Raw genomic sequence first — 18,717 nt, 5'->3', positions numbered from 1 at the left:
TATGGTGGAATTAGTTCGGCAGCTATATCACGAGGCGTTATCAAAAGTTTGAAATTATCGCGCCATCAACATCTGTCGTCCATCTGGACCGATAGGCCTCATAAATTCAGAGCAAGGATGCAGCATTCATTTCAAAGAAGGTGTCCGTGATACTTGAGCCTTTGTTATGTGGATTGGACGTCTCCTCTATGATCGAATATGCCATCGTATACCTAACGCGCATAATATAATGACTTCTTCATTCTCCATGACCATTACAAGGAGGAAGAAGGTTGGGAGGGTGACCGGATCATGTACTCCTCCTCCAGGCCGTTTGTTAGAACTTAGAAGTTTCGGTCTTATATTTGATTTGGATGAGATATTTGATTGAACCGTTTCAAAAAAAATCAGATATGGAAAAAAAATTAATATCCCACTAATAAATTGGGTCAGATCCGAGTTTATGGATTGACATTGATCAGATCATATTTGGATTTAAGAAATGACATTTGATCGGATTCAGATTCGTATATATATAAATATCTGATCAGATTCATATGCGAATTTGAATCAGATTTATTTTTAGACAAATATCTTATGTCTAATGCGCTTACATTTTCAAAATAGGTTAAATTCAGTTCAACATTCGGATTCAGTTTTGGATATGATTGCAAAAGTCAGATTCAGATCGGATTTCGGCCTTGGGTTCATATATGATTTTTCTTTATTTGTACTTGAATCAAAATTTGAATATGAATATGTGTATAAAAAAAAAAAAACAGAAAGGATTAAGGGTACATCTGACTTGAATCCGATTGGTTGACATCCATGTCTTTAATCGCATACAACGAGATGAAACCAACCAACTTTGGTGAGTACTTGGGGTCCGTGTGAAAAGTGACTTGGCAAATAACGAGATGTAACCCCAACTGAAAGTCGTTTACCTTCATCTGTCATAAATTTCAATGGTCTAATTGGCAGCAGATAGTCAACTCCTGCTCTTCTAGGAAATTACACTTCAAACATCCAATTTTTTTTTGGGTAAGCAAGAGGATTATGACCCACTTCAAGAGAGCCCAAGACCCTCCCCTTGTTTCTGCCTCTTCCCATGTGTTATGGATTCAAGGTTAAGTTGTCGCCATGGTCCATTTTGTAGGGTCAAGGGACCTAGTTAGTTAGTGCCCATGAGAACAAAAAATGAAGATGTATCTTTCTATCATGCTTCTACCGAACCAGTTATACTAAACCCCTAGGGACAAACATGCTCTTTTCTTCTTCTTCTTGAACAAAATTGGAGGCTATTATGAGATATTTGGACAAAGTTTGGATCCAAATTACACCCCATAAGATTGCCATTAGCGGTTCCCCTTGTTAACATTTCAAAACTTTCTAATTACTTTTTTTTTAATCTATTTTTTGTTTTTGAAAAAAAGTTTTTTTTAGGAATCGATTTTTATGGATCGAAGGTTTCATTAAAGAGCAACCACCACCCATAACTAAATAGAAAGGTTCCTCATCCCCTACATCCTGAGTCTCACAGCTACGTTCCTTTCTCATTAACTGGGCCAAGAGAACTCCGGCAGTTAAGTACCATTAAGTTGATGAATGTCTTAAAACCCCTCTGCCCAACTGTCACTGTCACACGAATTACATATCAACTTTTTTTCTAGGAGACACTAAATATATGGTTAACAAATTTTCAATTTGACCATGAGGATGAGATCTAGTGGGGCTGCTCTCCTAAGTTCACCTAAGTTTCAACACTGCATTAAGGTTTGAAAGCATAAGCTCACCCTACCGAGACCCGACCTGTCTCCGCCCTTGCTCCACCCAGATGAATCGTAATCAGACCCAGATCAGGTAACATGGGTTCCTGGTCAGGATCAGAAATTTGATTAGGTTCTATACATAGGATAGAATATTTATTGGTTCTGCATAGAATCTTACATACTCGACCTGATTTCTGCGGATCTGATGCCGGAAGTGATCGGATCATGTTCGAGCCCCAGAATTTTGGTAGAATTTTGAGTTGGATCTGGATTCTAATATGGATCTACTCATGAATATCTGTACTCAAGACGAAGCAAATGAACCTGCCTGGACCATGGATGTTCAATGTCATGGATTGCAACAAGCAACTCCTCCAGCCTAGCAGACAAAAACTTGAAAAAGCATAGGGACAAAGGAAATGAAACATTAATGGATGAATTACCATACAAAAAGGAAAATATGATAAGAAAAGTTATTTCCTTTTCCTTCTTTTTTGCTATTGGAGAAACTAACCACTTTGGACATGGGAGAGCAGTGCCATTCAGAAGCAACTTCAAGCTTTTAATGTGAAAGCTAACAATAGGGTGTGCCCAGTGCATGATCAGTAACTGACACCATTAAAGCATTCAGGATACAGCACATCCTTGATGCTACCCAAAACAAGACATTATTAAAAATTGTTTGCTTAACATTATATTTCACTAATTGGGCGTGTTTAATTGCTTGGATAATCAATCTGAGAAGAAAAAATGCCTGCACCATGCAATGCCCATTCAAACACAACTATATAGAAATCCACAATAACTTTTCTATGGTTTAACAGATACCACGCACAGATTGTCTCTAATCCCTTGGATTAATAAGCCCAGAAAACGAGATACATAAGCATGACAAACCGGATATACATGTGTGTTGATATATATATAGATATATATATATACCACATGTAATCGGATCTTTACTTTATTCAGATTGATCTCTGGAACTGCAAGGGATTTGGGATTTTGGATCACAGCAGGTAATTGCCGATGGGCTGTCAGGCTACAAGTAATTGCCGATCTACAACGGCAGCTCAGGTAAGCTTTCATGGTGGAAATGATGGCAATTAAGGCGAAAAGGTGCCCACTTGCCCTCTCCCTCTCTCTTTCTCTTTCTCTCTCTCTCTCTCGGCATCAGTTCAGCTAACCAGTCTCATTTGTCTCGCCGCGACTGAGTTTTGGATCCACCTTTTTACTTTTTGCTCTTTCTTCTTTAGTGTTCTTGTCTGTGCATGGTCTTTTCTTGTTAGCAGCTTTTTAGACCCATCCTCCATTCGTCTTCTTTACATCTTTTCTCCTTCCCCCCACCTGTCTGCTTCCTGGATGTGAGTCTAGAGATTATGGCTCATTTTCTCTTGGTCGTGCATTTGAGAGGAGCACAACAACAGGGTCTTCAGGGGTACCTTCTCATCGTCGGATGTTGTAGCTCGTCTTGTGCAGGGAGACACCTATTTTGCTATTCGGCTTCGGCACCGTCCTCCGTTTGCAGCTGGGTGACTTTGCTGCTCCATCTATCCACTCTCTACCCACCTCTTATTTCATTTTACTGTGCGATTGTCTTGTATATTTCGTCTTTTATTTCTGTTTTTGCGGTTTGTTTTTGTACTTAGGGGACTTCTTGTCCCCAAATTTGGCTTTGAATTCTCATTTTATCAGCTTTTTCTCTCTCTCTCTCTCTCTCTCTCTCTCTCTCTCTCTCTATATATATATATATATATATATATATATATATATATATATATATATATATATATCCCTTTTTCGACGGGGCTTATGGCCAATTGGTGGGTTGATATTCCTTGGAAATTAAACGGCCTCACACTTTTCTCATGTATACCAATTGCTGATTTTTCTAGCAATTTTATAAAATCTCTCGTGAAATTCTGTCTAAAAAAGATACATAATTGGTCACAACTATCAATTAATATCATTATCAACCGATCTTATTCAAAAAAAAAAACATGAAATGTTTAAAAAATGTAAACATCAGGGCCCCTCCTGACATTTATTTAAAACATACTAATTGGCCTCTTCTGATCTGAAGAAAAACTCAACCATACCTGGTAGCTGTCAGAAAATTTTGCCATCTTTTTTTTAATATAGAAGTGAGATCCTCTCTTTAATGGGTTGCCCCCTCCTCCTTCTTTTTCTTCTTCCAATGGCCTTTTCTTTCTCCCCGGTGACAAGAAGCATACTTGTGAATGCCGTCTCTTGACAGGCTCTCTTAACCAGTAAGAACCTCTCGACAGTCTCCCACCTTCTTATGTTCATTTTTTGAATCTAGAAATGAGATTCTTCCTTTAATGGGTTCCTTTCTTCTTCTTCTTCTTCTTTTCTAGAAATGAACCCAAAATTGATCTAAAAATGAACCTAAGTTGTTCTGTTTAGTTTAAATAAGAGGATGATAAAAGTAGGACCCATATTTGTGACTCATGCATCTAATAAGAAAAATAAAAGGTCGTCCTTCTCATTATTTACCTGAATCGGATTTACGATCACTTTAAATATGATATTAGTAAAAGTAAGCCTTCAATGAGTCATTGTCAAGTGGCGCCTTTAATGAGAAATAAAGGGTAGTAACATTATTATTTATTTCATTCCGATTATGATCTTGAATATGACACAAAGCCCAACTTAATTTTACGATTCTAGAAACGAGATTCTCTCTTTAATAGGTTCCTCAGTTTTTTCTTATTTTCTTTCTTTCTCCGAAGAGATTTTCTTCTACATTAATTATGTGAGAATTATAACACACCTCGATTCTGCCATCTTTTCTATGTTGAATTTCTTTCACAGTTTTCTTGAAGGGATCTTGGAATTTGGAAGTTGGAAATATTAATATTTAATCATTAAAAAAAAAGGCTGCCACTACATTTAATAAAATTATGCCTAAATTGAGATAAAGAAATGTTCACTAGTCTTTCTAATTACATACCTAGAATGTCAAGAATATGCATGACTTTTAAACAAGTGTCGTAAAAATTAGTTTGTTTGGCAGTTCTGCCATTTTACTGAATTGGTTGTTTCATGGATTCAGCCAAACTTGTTGTGAATTGGCCAGAAAATGTCAAAAAGTTACGACCTAAAAAAAAAATTAAAATGTTAAATATTTCGATATGTGAAACTTTTAAATCAGCTCTAGAGCTAACAAATAGGGTAATTCTGATCATACTAGTTCAGTATATTATATATATATATATATATATATATATATCAACTGGCTACCCCAGCAAATGCATAGGCAGTACTATTTAATCTAAAAGCTGAAGCTACTGTGTGTCTGTCTGCGTAGAGCTTACCTGACATTGAACGTCAATCCCATGTTGTTTGTATTCCACATGCAGACTCCTTGAGAACTTTCCAACGTATCTGCACCAACAACATTTCATCAATTACAATTTGTCATACAAAAGAAGAATATTAATGCACACCCAACACATACACAGCGTCAATTTTTTAAACAAACAACATCTTTGTAAGAATGGGCTTCTAGAGGTGATGTGTTGGTAGGAAGCTGGACAGGTGAACTTCAGCGTGTGCTTCAGCAAACATGTAGCCCGTAAGGTAAATTTGCAAGCCAAACCCCGTCACACCAACAAGAAAAGAGAAAAAATTCGTTGGATGACCATGTGTATAGGATATTCAGAAATTGGAGGTCGGATTTGGACATTAGGAACAAAAAGTTGAGCATGAATGAAATGGTCTCCCAACGCAATTAAAGGCCCAAGAGTCTCGTACCCAACAGAAAATCACAAAACGTTTGATTAATTTTTCTTGTTCTTCCGGAGAGCATTTAACTAGAAAAGGAGAAATTTTGCCGACTCTTGTATGTTGGTTGCCCCTAAGAGCATCTCTCTCTTCTTTTCCGTTGAAAAAAAAGCCTTTCTACTCCATGCAGAGATTTTTCATCAAAACTTTTTGATACCATCAAACACCCCCTTTAAGCTCTGTTTGGATGGAGGGAAAGAATGGATGAAAAGGAAATGAATGGAAAAGAAAGAATTTGAGTTCGTAGTTACAAATCAATTCTTTATCTTAGTTGATGCTCACTATCTTAATTAATGGGGCACTGGATTACCCTGTACATACGATCCAAGGTGATTTAATATATAGGAGTCTTATATTCCAAAGTTTCAGATTTTTTATTTCTAAAGGCTGCAACAATTTACATTGTAAATTTGCAATTCTTACCTTCGGAGTTGAGAGATATTGAGAATTTTAAGTTCGTAATTCCCAAATTTGTTATTTTGCTAGAACCATGGATATAACGTGGATTCCGTATAACGTTGGACCCTCCAGCCTCAAATCTGGCCCTCATAAATTTCAAAGAGACAGAAAGATATAATTAATTTTGTTTGGCTATAAAATGAGTTCTCCAAATGCAAGGAAGACTCATAATCCAACCAAGTGCTACATATATAGGAAGTATCGTTAGATTTCCCTATCTCAAATTTAAGTAGTCTTAAATTTATTCTATCCCCCCTCTCTCTTTATGTCTCCCATTTATCACTAATATGCAAGTTTAAATACAGTAGGAGCTGCACCTTGAAACACCAAAATTAGGCCCAATGTCTTAAAAGGAAAAATGTTTGGTTGTAAGCTTAAACTCTCTTGCTAGGTGGTGGTTGTCCCCCACTCACCCGAAGCAACACCATTCTTTCTCATAAATGATTTCATGGGACAATAGTGGAGCTACCATGGGGCTGGTATGAGCAAGTGCCTACCTTAGCCTATGTAAATCTTTGTAAAAGCTTTATTATAATGATGCTGGACTCACGCCTAACCATATGTAGTTCACACCAAACCCAGACCCAGGCCAATGTCATGTAGCTCTACATGTGCCTAATCCCTCTGCTAGAACTTTCTGGATCTGCCACTGTCATGAGATTCCTGAAAAGAAGATCAATATAGATACACACACTTATTTTGTGGCTTTACCCATGGTGTGAATGGAATTGCCTCTACCGATTTAAATCCCCATAGTTTTGGTGCCTAGGGCTTATTGCTTTAAAGCATTATTTGGTGGATATAGTGATTAGGGGGAAAAGTTGTCGAAGTAATTGCTCTACAGAAATGAAGCTTCAATTATATGGATATGAGCCTACGTATGCACATGCTTGATTTGATAAGCATAAAGAACAATAACAAATACTCAACTACCATGAAGAGAACAAAATAATTAAATACATAAATACATAATTAGCAACAGGATTCAGTCAGATTAATTTGTTGTGCCAAAAAATATAAAAACCTAGCTAAAACCATATATATCCCTGCAAATCAAATCTCTAATGAGGTGCTTAATAAGAAAAATATTACTTTTTTTGGAATACATGCTCATAAAGTTACTGTGTTTCAAAAATATTAGGTACTTGTTCCATGAAACATGTATGGTGTAAAGTGTAATTATACATGTTAGTCTTTCCAAAATCCAAAAACTGTTTCGTAGCTATATATATATATATATGTGTGTGTGTGTGTGTGTGTTTCCAAGTAACACTGTTTTTTCTTATCAAACGCCATTTACAAGATTTACACTTTATGCCAAATGGTCCTGAAAGCAAAACATCTTTGGCATAGTATAACTGTGAGTGGCAATGAATCTTTGGCACATATATATATATATATATATATGTTTCCAAGAACACTGTTTTTTCTTATCAAACGCCATTTACAAGATTTACACTTTATGCCAAATGGTCCTGGGCCCCTGATCCCTTCCCTGATCTTCTCCATTCCCTCGTTGATGTCGCCTGCTAGATCGACCTCGATGCTCCTTACTTCTATGGATCTGTTCATCTTGAGTATCTCACTGGAAACCGAGCGTAGCTTAGACGGGTTGCGACCCACAAGAACCAAGTTGACGCCATGGTAGCGAGCCAAGCGAAAGGCGATTGCCTTCCCTATTTCATCAGTAGGACCCGTCACAATGGCCCACGGCCCATACTCCTTCAGATTTCTCATTGGCCTTAGAAATGAGGCCCAAACCCACCATGCAAGCTCCATGAGAGCTCTGCAAATGTGCACAAGGCCGAGAACTGTGGGAAGGAGGAGAAACGTTTGGAACACCATGTTGGCTTCGAAGGAAATTGAGAAAGCACTGAAGTATACCAGGAAAGAGCTCTCTCTTACATAAGCTGTATCTCTGTCAAGAAAAGTGTGAGGCCGTTTAATTTCCAAGGAATATCAACCCACCATTTGGCCATAAGCCCGGTCGAAAAAAGGATATATATATATATATATGAGCACCCTTTGGCCTTAATTGTCATTTACAAGGGATTAGTAGGCACCCTTTCGCCTTAATTGAGCAGGAGTAGTGGAGCATTTACAAGGTCACATGGGCACCCTTTAGCCTTAATTGTCATCATTTCCACCATGAGAGCTTGCCAGAGCTGCCGTCGTAGATCGGCAATTACTTGTAGCCTGACAGCCCAGGGTAGGTGGGACTTAAATAACTAAGGGTCTGGACCTGCCGTGATCCAAAATCTCAAATCCCATGCAGTTCCGGAGATCGATCTGAATAGAGTAAAGATCCCATTATATATTGTTTATATACAACACACATGTATATCCCGTTTGTTATGCTTATGTATCTCTTTTTTTGGTGCTATTAATCCAAGGGATTAGAGACAATCTGTGCGTGGTATCTGTTAAACCAGAGAAAGTTTGTTGTGGATTTCTATATGGTTGTGTTTGAATGGGCATTGCTTGGTGCAGGCAGTTTTTCTTCTCAGATTGATTATCCAAGCAATCAAACACGCCCAATTAGTGAAATATAATGTTAAGCAATCAGTTTTTAATAATGTCTTATTTTGGGTAGCATCAGTGATGTGCTGTATCCTGAATGCTTTAATGGTGTCAGTTACTGATCATGCACTGGGCACACCCTATTGTTAGCTTTCACATTAAAAGCTTGAAGTTGCTTCTGAATGACACTGCTCTCCCATGTGCAAAGTGGTTAGTTTCTCCATTAGCTAAAAAGAAGGAAAAGGAAATACTTTTTCTTATCATATTTTCCTTTTTGTATGGCAATTCATCCATTAATGTCTCAACTTTTTTGTCTGCTGAACTTCTGGGAGGCTGGAGGAGTTGCTTGATGCAATCCAAGATTTTAACATCCATGGTCCAGGCAGGCTCATTTGCTTGGCTTTTAGTACAGATATTCATGAGTAGATCCATATTAGAATCCAGATCCAACTCAAAATTCTACCAACATTGTGGGCTGGAACATGATCCAACCACTTCTGGCATCAGATCCACAGAAATCAGGTAGAATATGTAAGATTCTCTGCAGAACAAATAAATATCCTATCCTATGTATAAAACCAAATCAAATTTCTGGTGCTGACCAGGGAACCCGTGTCACCTGATGTGGGTCTGATTATGATTCATCTGGGTGGAGCAACCGTAGGGCGAGCATACTCTTTCAAGCCTTTAAGGCAGTGTTGGAACTTAGGTGAACTTGAGTTTAGTTATATTGAGCAGCCCCACGAGATTCGGATCAATGCTCTCATGGTCAAACTGAAAATTTGTTAACTATATATTTAGAGCCTCCTAAAAAAAATGGCATGCAATTCGTGTGACAGCAACTATTCAGCAGAGGAGTTTTAAGGCATTCATCAACTTAATGGTACTAACTGTCGGAGTTCTCTTGGCCCAATTAATGAGAAAGGAACATAGCTGTGAGACTCACAGGATGCAGGGGATGAGGAACCTTTCCATTCAGTTATGGGTGGTGGTTGCTCTTTAATGAGACCTTCGATCCATAAAAATCGATTCCTAATAAATCTTTTTTTGAGAAACAAAAAATAAATGGAAAATAGATTAAAAAAAAGTAATTAGAAAGTTTTGAAATATTAACAAGGGGAAGCAAATGGCAATCTTATGGGCTTTAATTTGGATCCAAACTTTGTTCAAATATCTCATTATAGCCTCCAATTTTTTTCAAGAAATGCTAGAAAAGAGCATGTTTGTCTCTAGGGGTTTAGCATAACTGGTGGGGTGGAAGCATGGTAGAAAGACACATCTTCATTTTTTGTTCTCATGATAGAATGGACCATGGCGACAACTTAACTTTGAGTCCATAACACATGGCAAGAGGCAGAAACAAGGGGAAGGTCTTTGGCTCTCTTTTTCAAGAAGTGGGTCATAATCCTCTTACTCACCCAAAAAGAATATATGTTTGAAGTGTACTTCCCTAGAAGGAGAAGTTGACTACCTGCTGCCAATTAGACTAATTAAAATTTATGACAATGAAGCTAAAGGACTTCCCATGGGGTTACATCTGGTTATTTGCCAAGTCACTTTTCACAGGGATCCCAAGTACTCACCAAAGTTGGTTGGTTTCATCTGGCTGTATGCGATTAAGACATGGATGCCAACAGGTCGGATTTTTTTTTATATTTACATATTCATATTCAAATTCTGATTCAAGTACAAATAAAAAACAATTACATATGAACCCAAGGCCGAAATCTGATTTGAATGGGACTTTTACAATCCTATCCAAATCTGAATGTGAATGTTGAACTGAATTTGGCAGGTTTTCAAAATGTAAGCGCATCATACATAAGATATTTGTCTAAAAATAAATCTGATTCAAATCCGCAAATGAATCTGATCAGATATATATAATCAGATTCAAATCTAATATATTGACATCCCTGATTAAAGATGAATACTTCTAACTTCTAACAAACAGCTTGGGACATGATCCCGTCACCCTCTTAACCTTCTTCTTCCATCTTGTATTTGTCATGGAGGAGAATTAAGAAGTCATTGTATTAGGCGCGTTAGGTATACGATGGCATTCGATCATGGAGGAGACGTCCAATCCACATAACAAAGCTTCAAGTATCACGGACGCCTTCTTTGAAATGAATGCTGCATCCTTGCTTTGAATTCATGAGGCCTATCGGCGGTCCTGATGGACGACAGAAGTTGATGGCCCGATAATTTCAAACTTCACTTGATAACGCCTCGTGATATAGCTGCCTAACTAATCCCACCATAACTGCAATAATTTAAAGAGATGGCCATAATAAGAATTGATGAGCTCTTTGACTCCTTTTATGAGGTATGATAAGAGGCTTCTTCACCCTTGCTTCCCTTCAGACTCTAAGCTTCCATATCTTCTTCAGTATAAAAAGCTATCCTTCCCTCACATCATACCACTGAAATGCTTCAATTTCTCAAGGAGATGATGGACTTCAAGTTCTTGCTCACTCTTTCAACACTCATAGGCCTTTTCTCTCTACTCAAGACATTGGTGGTGATTCTGAGATGGGCCTGGGGCTCATTCCTTAGGCCCAAAAAGGACCTGAAGAAGTATGGTTCTTGGGCAGTTGTCACAGGTCCTACTGATGGTATAGGGAAGGCTACCACTTTTCAACTGGCTCGCGAGGGCCTGAACTTGGTCCTAATAGGCCGGAACCCTGCCAAGCTGAGCTCGGTCTCTAGCGAAGTGCAGGAACGGTTCGCCGGCGTCAAGGTCAGGAGCATTGTATGCGATTTTGCAAAAGATTTGGAGAATGGAATTAAGAGAATAGAGCAGGGGATCAAGGATTTGGATGTTGGCATCTTGATCAATAATGTTGGGACTACTTACCCTTTTGCAATGTTCTTACATGAAGTTGATGAGAAGTTGATGGAAAGTGTGATTGGTGTTAATGTGGTGGGAACAACAAAGGTGACTCATGTGGTGCTTCAAGGAATGGTGGAGAGGAAGAGGGGAGCGATTGTCAACATTGGATCTGGTGCTTCTTCTGTTCTGCCATCTTATCCCCTTGTTACAATATACTCTGCAACCAAAGGGTAAGTCCTCAGTTCCTCTCACTGTTGTCATGCATGATTCAGTTAATCTTCATTATATATATATGTATATATATATCCCTTTGCCCTTCCAAGTTGCTGGATTTCTTTTCTTTTCCAAAACTTAAAGCAGCAGAAAACATATAAAGGAGTTGGGTATCCTCCCTCTCCTTCCCTCTGTTATGCCAAGAGGTGCACATCTGCTACTGGCTTCTTTACCTTTGATTTGAAGGTCTGAAGTCTGATCTTCAGGACACAGGTTTTGCAGTAGCAAAATGAAAGGAAGAGTTTAGGAACAACATTAGTGAAATGGCTTCTCGTTGTGCCAAAACCAGAAAATAAAAACAAGAAGGTCGTTAGCAGCTGTTCTAAAACAAACTGTTTCGCCAGGCACCAAAGTTTCTGTAAGTTTCATGGCAGAACTCTGTGACTTCTTTGTCTCAAATCTATTGTCTGACCTTGCAATTTTCTCTCCTTCCGGAAACAGTTCCTACTCCAACCTTCGTGGCTATGCCTTCTCGTTAGGCCTACGTCAAGTCAGAGAAACAAAAGAACCAAGACCTAGAATGCCATTACTGCTTGTGCCAAAAGTAAGAGTTCCCCCAATAAATGCGAAAATAATGTGTGGCTGGTATGTACATGAGAATAATGTGAGGTCGTTTTTATACGGAAAGCATCCATTATGGGCCACCGCATAGCTAGAAAATTTTTGCTGAAGGGTATTAACTGGTCTCTGGCTTAGAAGGATGAGTACTTGCAGAGCACCAACCTAGGTCTAGTGTGGGCATCACATGTGTCTAGACCCAAATTAGCTACTGATTATGGGTGCACCTTCCCAAGATGTGCCTGAACATGGATCTCTTGTTCTCTATATTCTTGATACTGCCAAACAGTTTTTTTCAGGTTTGATTTTATGTTTGCATTTCAACGACGAAGTGCTTGGAGTCTCATAAAAGAAGACTAGCTAGGTTTTATAGAAAGATTCTATAAACTTATGACACAATGGATGCATTTTAGAAATCAAAAGCTTGAAGTCTTGAAATCTAAGTTATTCAGAAATCAGATCGTAGGTCACCTTAGACATTAGTTGCAAGGAAATGAAACATAAATTTACAAATTGGGATCCAAGAAAACCACCATGAAGCAATTAACTGTGGAAGGTGGTACAACACAAACGCAAGATCGAGCAGGAGCTTTTACATGATCACATGACATTTTTACTTTTCCTTATATTATCATAAATCTCACCAAAAAAAGGAAAAAATACGGAATCTAGAACATAGCTATCTATAGGCAGGTAATAGCATCTTCTCTATAGCAGAGGAGCTAAACGTTTTATTTGGCGTGATCTCAACTAGGATTCAAGTTGTGGAGATCGATGTCAAATTAAATTAAAAATCCAGTAAGTTATGGGTCTGGACTTATGTCATGAGATAAAACATAGATTCTGGAAAAAGAAGACAGAAAACTAAAGGAAAGCGTAAAGACCTTGGAGTAACATAAATTTTGAGAAACATAAAATATATCTCGTTTCTCATGCAGATCTTGGTTCCTGGCCCTACTCGAAGCAATAGAACATCAGAAACCAAGTTATTTTTGTACAAAGTGCTTCCTCTTTCTTCAGGACAATCGAATCTCAAGTGAAGAAAAGAAAATCCTGTTAAGTTATCAGTCATATCAGATGTCAGCATCTAAAAAAACTCGTTCAGTTTAAAGATAAGGTGTCAGCTGAATATTCTTTTTGGTCCTTGTCTCTAAGGGCAAGGTAAAAAAGCCAAACAAAATATGAATATGAAATAAAATATGTGATTAAATTAATGAAATAAATTTCACCGACACTTAGTTTAATTAGTATGTGACGCACTTATATTATGCGGACTAAGTGTGTCAAAAATATATTTAAACACTCTCTCAATGCCAAACAAACACTCAAGAAAGCATTGAAAATTCTAAATTTAGTTCAGAAAGCACTCAAGCTGGCGCCTGTTTCCACGTCTCTTCGTGCAGAAACATACGTTAGCTGCTTCCCTCTACTTACCACTTACCATCTAAGTGTTTTACCAACTCCGAACTCTATGTCTCTATCTTCTCCAGTTAGGGAAGATTACAAATTTATCGGGACAATCGAAAAAAATTTATATTATTTGATGTTGGCGAGGCATTAATGGGTACCATTAAAAATAGCCTGCATTAATGGTCAATTTAACAGTTACGGATCATGCAGTATGTGTAACTTATTTTAATATTTAGCACATTAAAAGCATGAGCTTGTTTTGGAATTCTACCCAACATCAAACGATGCCGAAGGTGCTGCAATTAAAGCAGGAAAAAACCAGTGGGGGACTGGTCTCCCATTTGCAATGTGGTTTCTCCACTAGCAGGAAGAAATAAAGGAAAAAAGAAAAAGAAAATTTCCTTTTTAGATAGTCTCTTGGGTGCAGTTTTCTTGGGGACATTAAACAAAGAATTCATGGAGGGATTTAAGATACTCACCAACTGAACGGTAGTCGCTGTTGGAGTCCGTTGGACACATTAATGAGAAGTTAAGCAGGAAGGGTAGGGTTAGGAGATGAGGGGAGGAGCGGAGGGAAGGGAGGCTGGCAGGGCCATGGCCTCCGTCATATTTTGGAAAAAATACTTATATTTTTAAAAATTTTAATTTAGTCTGTAAAAATTCTGAAAAATATTGTTCAAGCAACTATAAATTTGTTAGTACATTATTGAAGACACCCATATGAAAGTTAAAAAAAAAAAACTTTGTGAGGCAAGAATTTTGTGGAAAGAGACTTATATATATATATATACATGACTTCTTTACTCTTAAGTTGTCATGCGTGACTCAGTACATCTTCAGGGCCAGGAAAACCCGATTCTCTGGCACCAACTGGTTTGGGTACCGAGATAGAGAATATCTCCTTCCTGCTTCGATTTATTAGATCTTATCTTTCCAACTGGTGTTAAAGCAGCAGTAAACAGAGAAAGGAGTTCGATATCCCCTCCGTCGCTCTCTCTATTTTATCGGCAGCTGCAATAGTGAAGATTACGCCAAGAGGCATACATCTGCTACTGACTGCTTCTCCACTTTTGGCAGCTTGACGATCATGGTTCTTACAGCACAGGTTTTGTTTTGCAGTAGGAAAATGATGAAAGAAGAAGATGTTAGGAACAATATAAGTAAAAGCATGTCTCTTTGTAATTGTACCAAAACCATAAATTTCTTTTCGTAAATGAACAGCTTTCTAGACTCAAAAATTTATGAATTTTTCAAAACGGAACTGTCTACCGGTGGTCTTTGATTGCAAGATGAATGCATTCCCTAGTTCCATGTCGGTGTGTGGCTTTGAAAAACAACCATACAAGGTAAATATTCACTTAAATATTTACTTTGTACTTAGAAGAGGTTGAAAACTTTTTCTTCTTATATGCGTTCCATTTTCTTACCCACTTTTCATGCTGAAAATAAGTAAAAAGTGCAAACAAACTGAAATGTTTCTCTAAAAAGCTTCTCCTGTTAGATATGGGGTAAAAGCTCTCTTTCTCTCTTTCTCCCTCTCTATTCATTCCTCTTATTTCGTTTTTTTTAAGTTTATTGTATATTTTCTCTTTTGCTTCTATTTTGGGGTTTGTTCTTGTCCCTAATTTTTGTAGTCTGATAATGGCTTTTCGTTATATCTAAATCAAAACACCGAACAAAAAGGAAGGTCATGAAAGCTGCCATATGGTTACGTCTACATCTACCCTTGCCGAGGGCTGAAGGCACCCTAATAAAAGAGGGAAAGAGAGTTTGATGCCCTTTGTTTTATTTTATTTGAAGGGTCTGTTTATACAGTGAAATGAGATAAGCGAAAGAAAGTTGTGCAAGTTGCTTTGTCTCTTCGATGGTGATGCAACGTATAGAGTAGTAGAACGTTGTAAAACTTATGAGGTGAAGTTAGTGAAGCAAACTAAAGCCAAATGGAAACTAAGCGTAAAATTTAACTCTTTGTGGGTGCTCTTTTTGTTTGTGCCATAGTACAAAAAAAAAAGCGTTAAAAAAGTAAAAAGTACGTCATGTCAACTTAATATATTGCCAAAAAATGATGTTTTTTTTTTAAATGGAAATAAAACGTGTTTTCTCTTGTTTTTTTCATGTTAAGTGTTTTTGCATATTTTTTTTAATGTCAAACTGCATGTTTCTACTTTTAAATTTTTATTTTTGCTTATCTACTTATTTTTAGATGATATCTTAATAAATTCATATTTTGTTTATTGTTTTCTAATTTTTAAGATAATTTTATGAAAATGACTATATCTTTCTCTTCATTGTTAAAACGACATTTGTGGTTGTGGCTGTGGTTTGTATGCTTGGTGTATGCATTGGTCTTCTTTAGATTTTAAAAACTTTAAAAGTTTATATATAAATCCAAAAAATTTTAGTTTAATACATATAAAAAATTGAATTTTTTTTATTTTGACACATATTAAAATTAAAATAGGTGTTGCGACAAAAAATTGCGGACTCCACCCTTGTACGCATGTAGGTAGGGAGAAAATAATGTTGAAAGTGGTCAAATAATTTGTTGTATTGGACGCAGGTACATAGAGAAATTCTCGAGGAGCCTCAGCGTCGAATATAAACCCTATGGGATCGACGTTCAGTGTCAGGTAAGTTGCAACTGATCTTAACTCTGCATGAATCATTCATTCAGTTTCCATTCATTTCGACTCGATCATTCATTCATAATAGACTCAATCAAAACTGACCAGAGTCATCGAAGGCGGCCTTAACAGTACATCTTGCTTTATAGCAACTTCCATTTTTCAGAAACAGACTTGTTGATTCCATAAATAGTTTAAGAGGAGTATGAAACTAAAATCCGGCCTTTCCCCCTCTCTTTTCTTGCTGTTTTGCGTTGTTTGTTTTGTGCTGTTGAAGGGGCCTGAGAATTTCTGTTACATTACAGTACATGCATGCGTTTAATTTGGGTGTAGGTTCCTTTGTATGTGTCAACGAAGATGACGAAAATAAGGCCTTCCTTCTTCGCTCCCTCGGCAGATGAGTACGCAAGGTGGTGCCTGCGCTGGGTAGGGCACGACGCCGTCTGTGTTCCTTACTGGACTCACTCCATCCAGTCGCTTGCAGCACGCTTTCTGCCCGATGCCTTCCTGGATTGGTGGTTCTTTCGCTGCTTTCTTCTCCTGCGAGAGAAGGCCATGAAGCAGCAGCACCTCTACTCCAAGGAGTCATGAGCCAACGTTTCATATCAGAGAGAGAGAATGTCTAAGCAATACTTTTGCTTATGAATATTATTACGATTATTATGATGATGATTATTATTATTATTATTAGCCAATTATCTTGATTAGGCCTCCGACTAATTCTTTGTACATATATGTAAGAATTGAAAACAGCCGGCTACGTACCTCTACGACTAGGTAGTTGTTTTTCATTTTGTATTACTGAAAACATTCCTAATTGCTTGGCCGGGTACTTTAGCGATAGAATGTATCCTTTGCAATAATGTTTAACGACACAAAATGGAAAATTACCCATATGGCTACGGATTACGGCGGTAGACGGCTGATTTTAATTTTCTTATACCAACTTGCACTTTTGTAGATTTGCTTATTAAGACAAAAAAATGAAACACTTGTGACAGTTGATTATGGTTTTACGATGGCTTGCTTAAGCACGTAAAAATATCAAGTTTACATAGACTTGTAATGTTTTGGTTATAAACTACTTCACATCCATATCATTGAAAAAAGAATGAAAACTACAAAGGTCTTACTATATATATATATATATATATATATATATATATTGGGCCTGAACCAGACCCTTCAAAATATGAAGTTCGAGCCTCACGTGCCACTCACTATACATACTGGCAAACGAGAGAGCGTAAGGCATCATGCCGGCACGAGAGGGGCAATTTTGTCTTTATAAAATATAGGGTTTTTTTCTTTTTATATTTTAAGAAATTTGTTCCTTCACCTTGATAATTGTGTCCGGAGGAGCAGCCGTAAGTTTTTTGTTACCGATTTCTTCTGTGAGGGTATTTTTGTCAATAAAGCCTCGACCATTGAGTTAAATGCATGGGCCCCTGTATTCCGTCACGACAAAACTATATGCAGGGAACTATAATTATATGAGAGGGAGTTGCCTTCGTTTGCTCGAAGAGGGAAGAGATATTTTTGTAATTTTATAAAAAGAAATATTCTTTCTTATCTTTTTACTGTTCTTGCTTTTATTTTTGTCCTTACGGAAAAAAGTTTTTTTTTTTTTTCTGCGTGAACGGAAGATAATTGTATGCTTATCCATTGCACCAATATAACATAGATAAGTATGTATATATATATATATGTGTGCGTCCACTGGTTTGTACATAGAAAATTGGACCTGCTGCCTGATGTTGTATGAATAAGGCCACGGGTGTCATGTGTCTATTCTCTCCTCTCTCTCTCTCTCTCTCTCTCTCTCTCTCTCTCTTTCTTTATACATATATATTATATAAAATATGAGTAAATGATGACTCTGCTGACCTGCTTAATACCATTGATGTTAAAAAAGAAAGTAAAGAAAAAAAATGTCAAAATGTCTCCTTTATTTTAACCATCTTTGTTTTAAATGAATCAAACAACCCCTCAAAAGTGACGTGACTAGAAAGTATTAGACACAAGATTTTCATGAAAGGTAAATTGGAATCATCGAGCTTTGTGTCACTAAATGCACACAAAAAAAGTGTGCATGTGCAAAGAACAGACCACAGGCTTTAACGACCGAATATATATTTTGTGTTGGGCTTTTGTGACGTAAAATGAAAAATAACCTTATGGCCATTGGCCAGTCGGTTAATTTCAATTTACCCATGTATATTATACTTATATTTTGAGAGATTGAAGAACTTAAAGAATCATTTCAACCGTTATCTTTGGAAATTTTATGGAACATAATTGTTTCAAATTTTTACGTCTTTAATTCATCTATCACCATCTTCAATGATGATGAAGATAAGGATTTCTTTTCTCTCCGATCCTTGTCTGCCAGTGAAGCACGCGGAGGAAGAGGTTATCTAACAGCCACGTCTTGCTAGTGCAAACGATAAGGTTTTATGGGTAACCACCATTTAAATTCGAA

At 37.3% G+C, this 18,717-nt stretch overlaps 2 protein-coding genes across 2 annotated transcripts; one reads left to right on the top strand and one right to left on the bottom strand.

Annotated features, from left to right (window-relative positions):
* Positions 1-2,036: 2,036 nt before the first annotated feature.
* Positions 2,037-7,859, bottom strand: LOC116247397 (very-long-chain 3-oxoacyl-CoA reductase 1-like). Its single transcript, XM_031619582.1, has 3 exons — positions 7,472-7,859; positions 5,087-5,156; positions 2,037-2,127 (listed from the first exon to the last, which is right to left on the bottom strand). Exons 1-3 carry the CDS (start codon positions 7,857-7,859, stop codon positions 2,037-2,039), a joined length of 549 nt encoding a protein of 182 aa, XP_031475442.1.
* Positions 7,860-10,872: 3,013 nt separating this feature from the next.
* LOC116248070 (very-long-chain 3-oxoacyl-CoA reductase 1-like) lies at positions 10,873-16,904 on the top strand. The gene is made up of 3 exons (XM_031620657.2): positions 10,873-11,600; positions 16,172-16,241; positions 16,569-16,904. The coding sequence occupies exons 1-3, from the start codon at positions 10,966-10,968 to the stop codon at positions 16,824-16,826; spliced, it is 963 nt and encodes a 320-aa protein (XP_031476517.1). The 5' UTR covers positions 10,873-10,965; the 3' UTR covers positions 16,827-16,904.
* The last annotated feature ends 1,813 nt before the right edge of the window (positions 16,905-18,717 follow it).

Source organism: Nymphaea colorata, chromosome 2, assembly GCF_008831285.2.
Source record: "Nymphaea colorata isolate Beijing-Zhang1983 chromosome 2, ASM883128v2, whole genome shotgun sequence".
Taxonomy (NCBI): Eukaryota; Viridiplantae; Streptophyta; class Magnoliopsida; order Nymphaeales; family Nymphaeaceae; genus Nymphaea; species Nymphaea colorata.
This window is presented reverse-complemented; position numbering and strand designations above follow the sequence as displayed.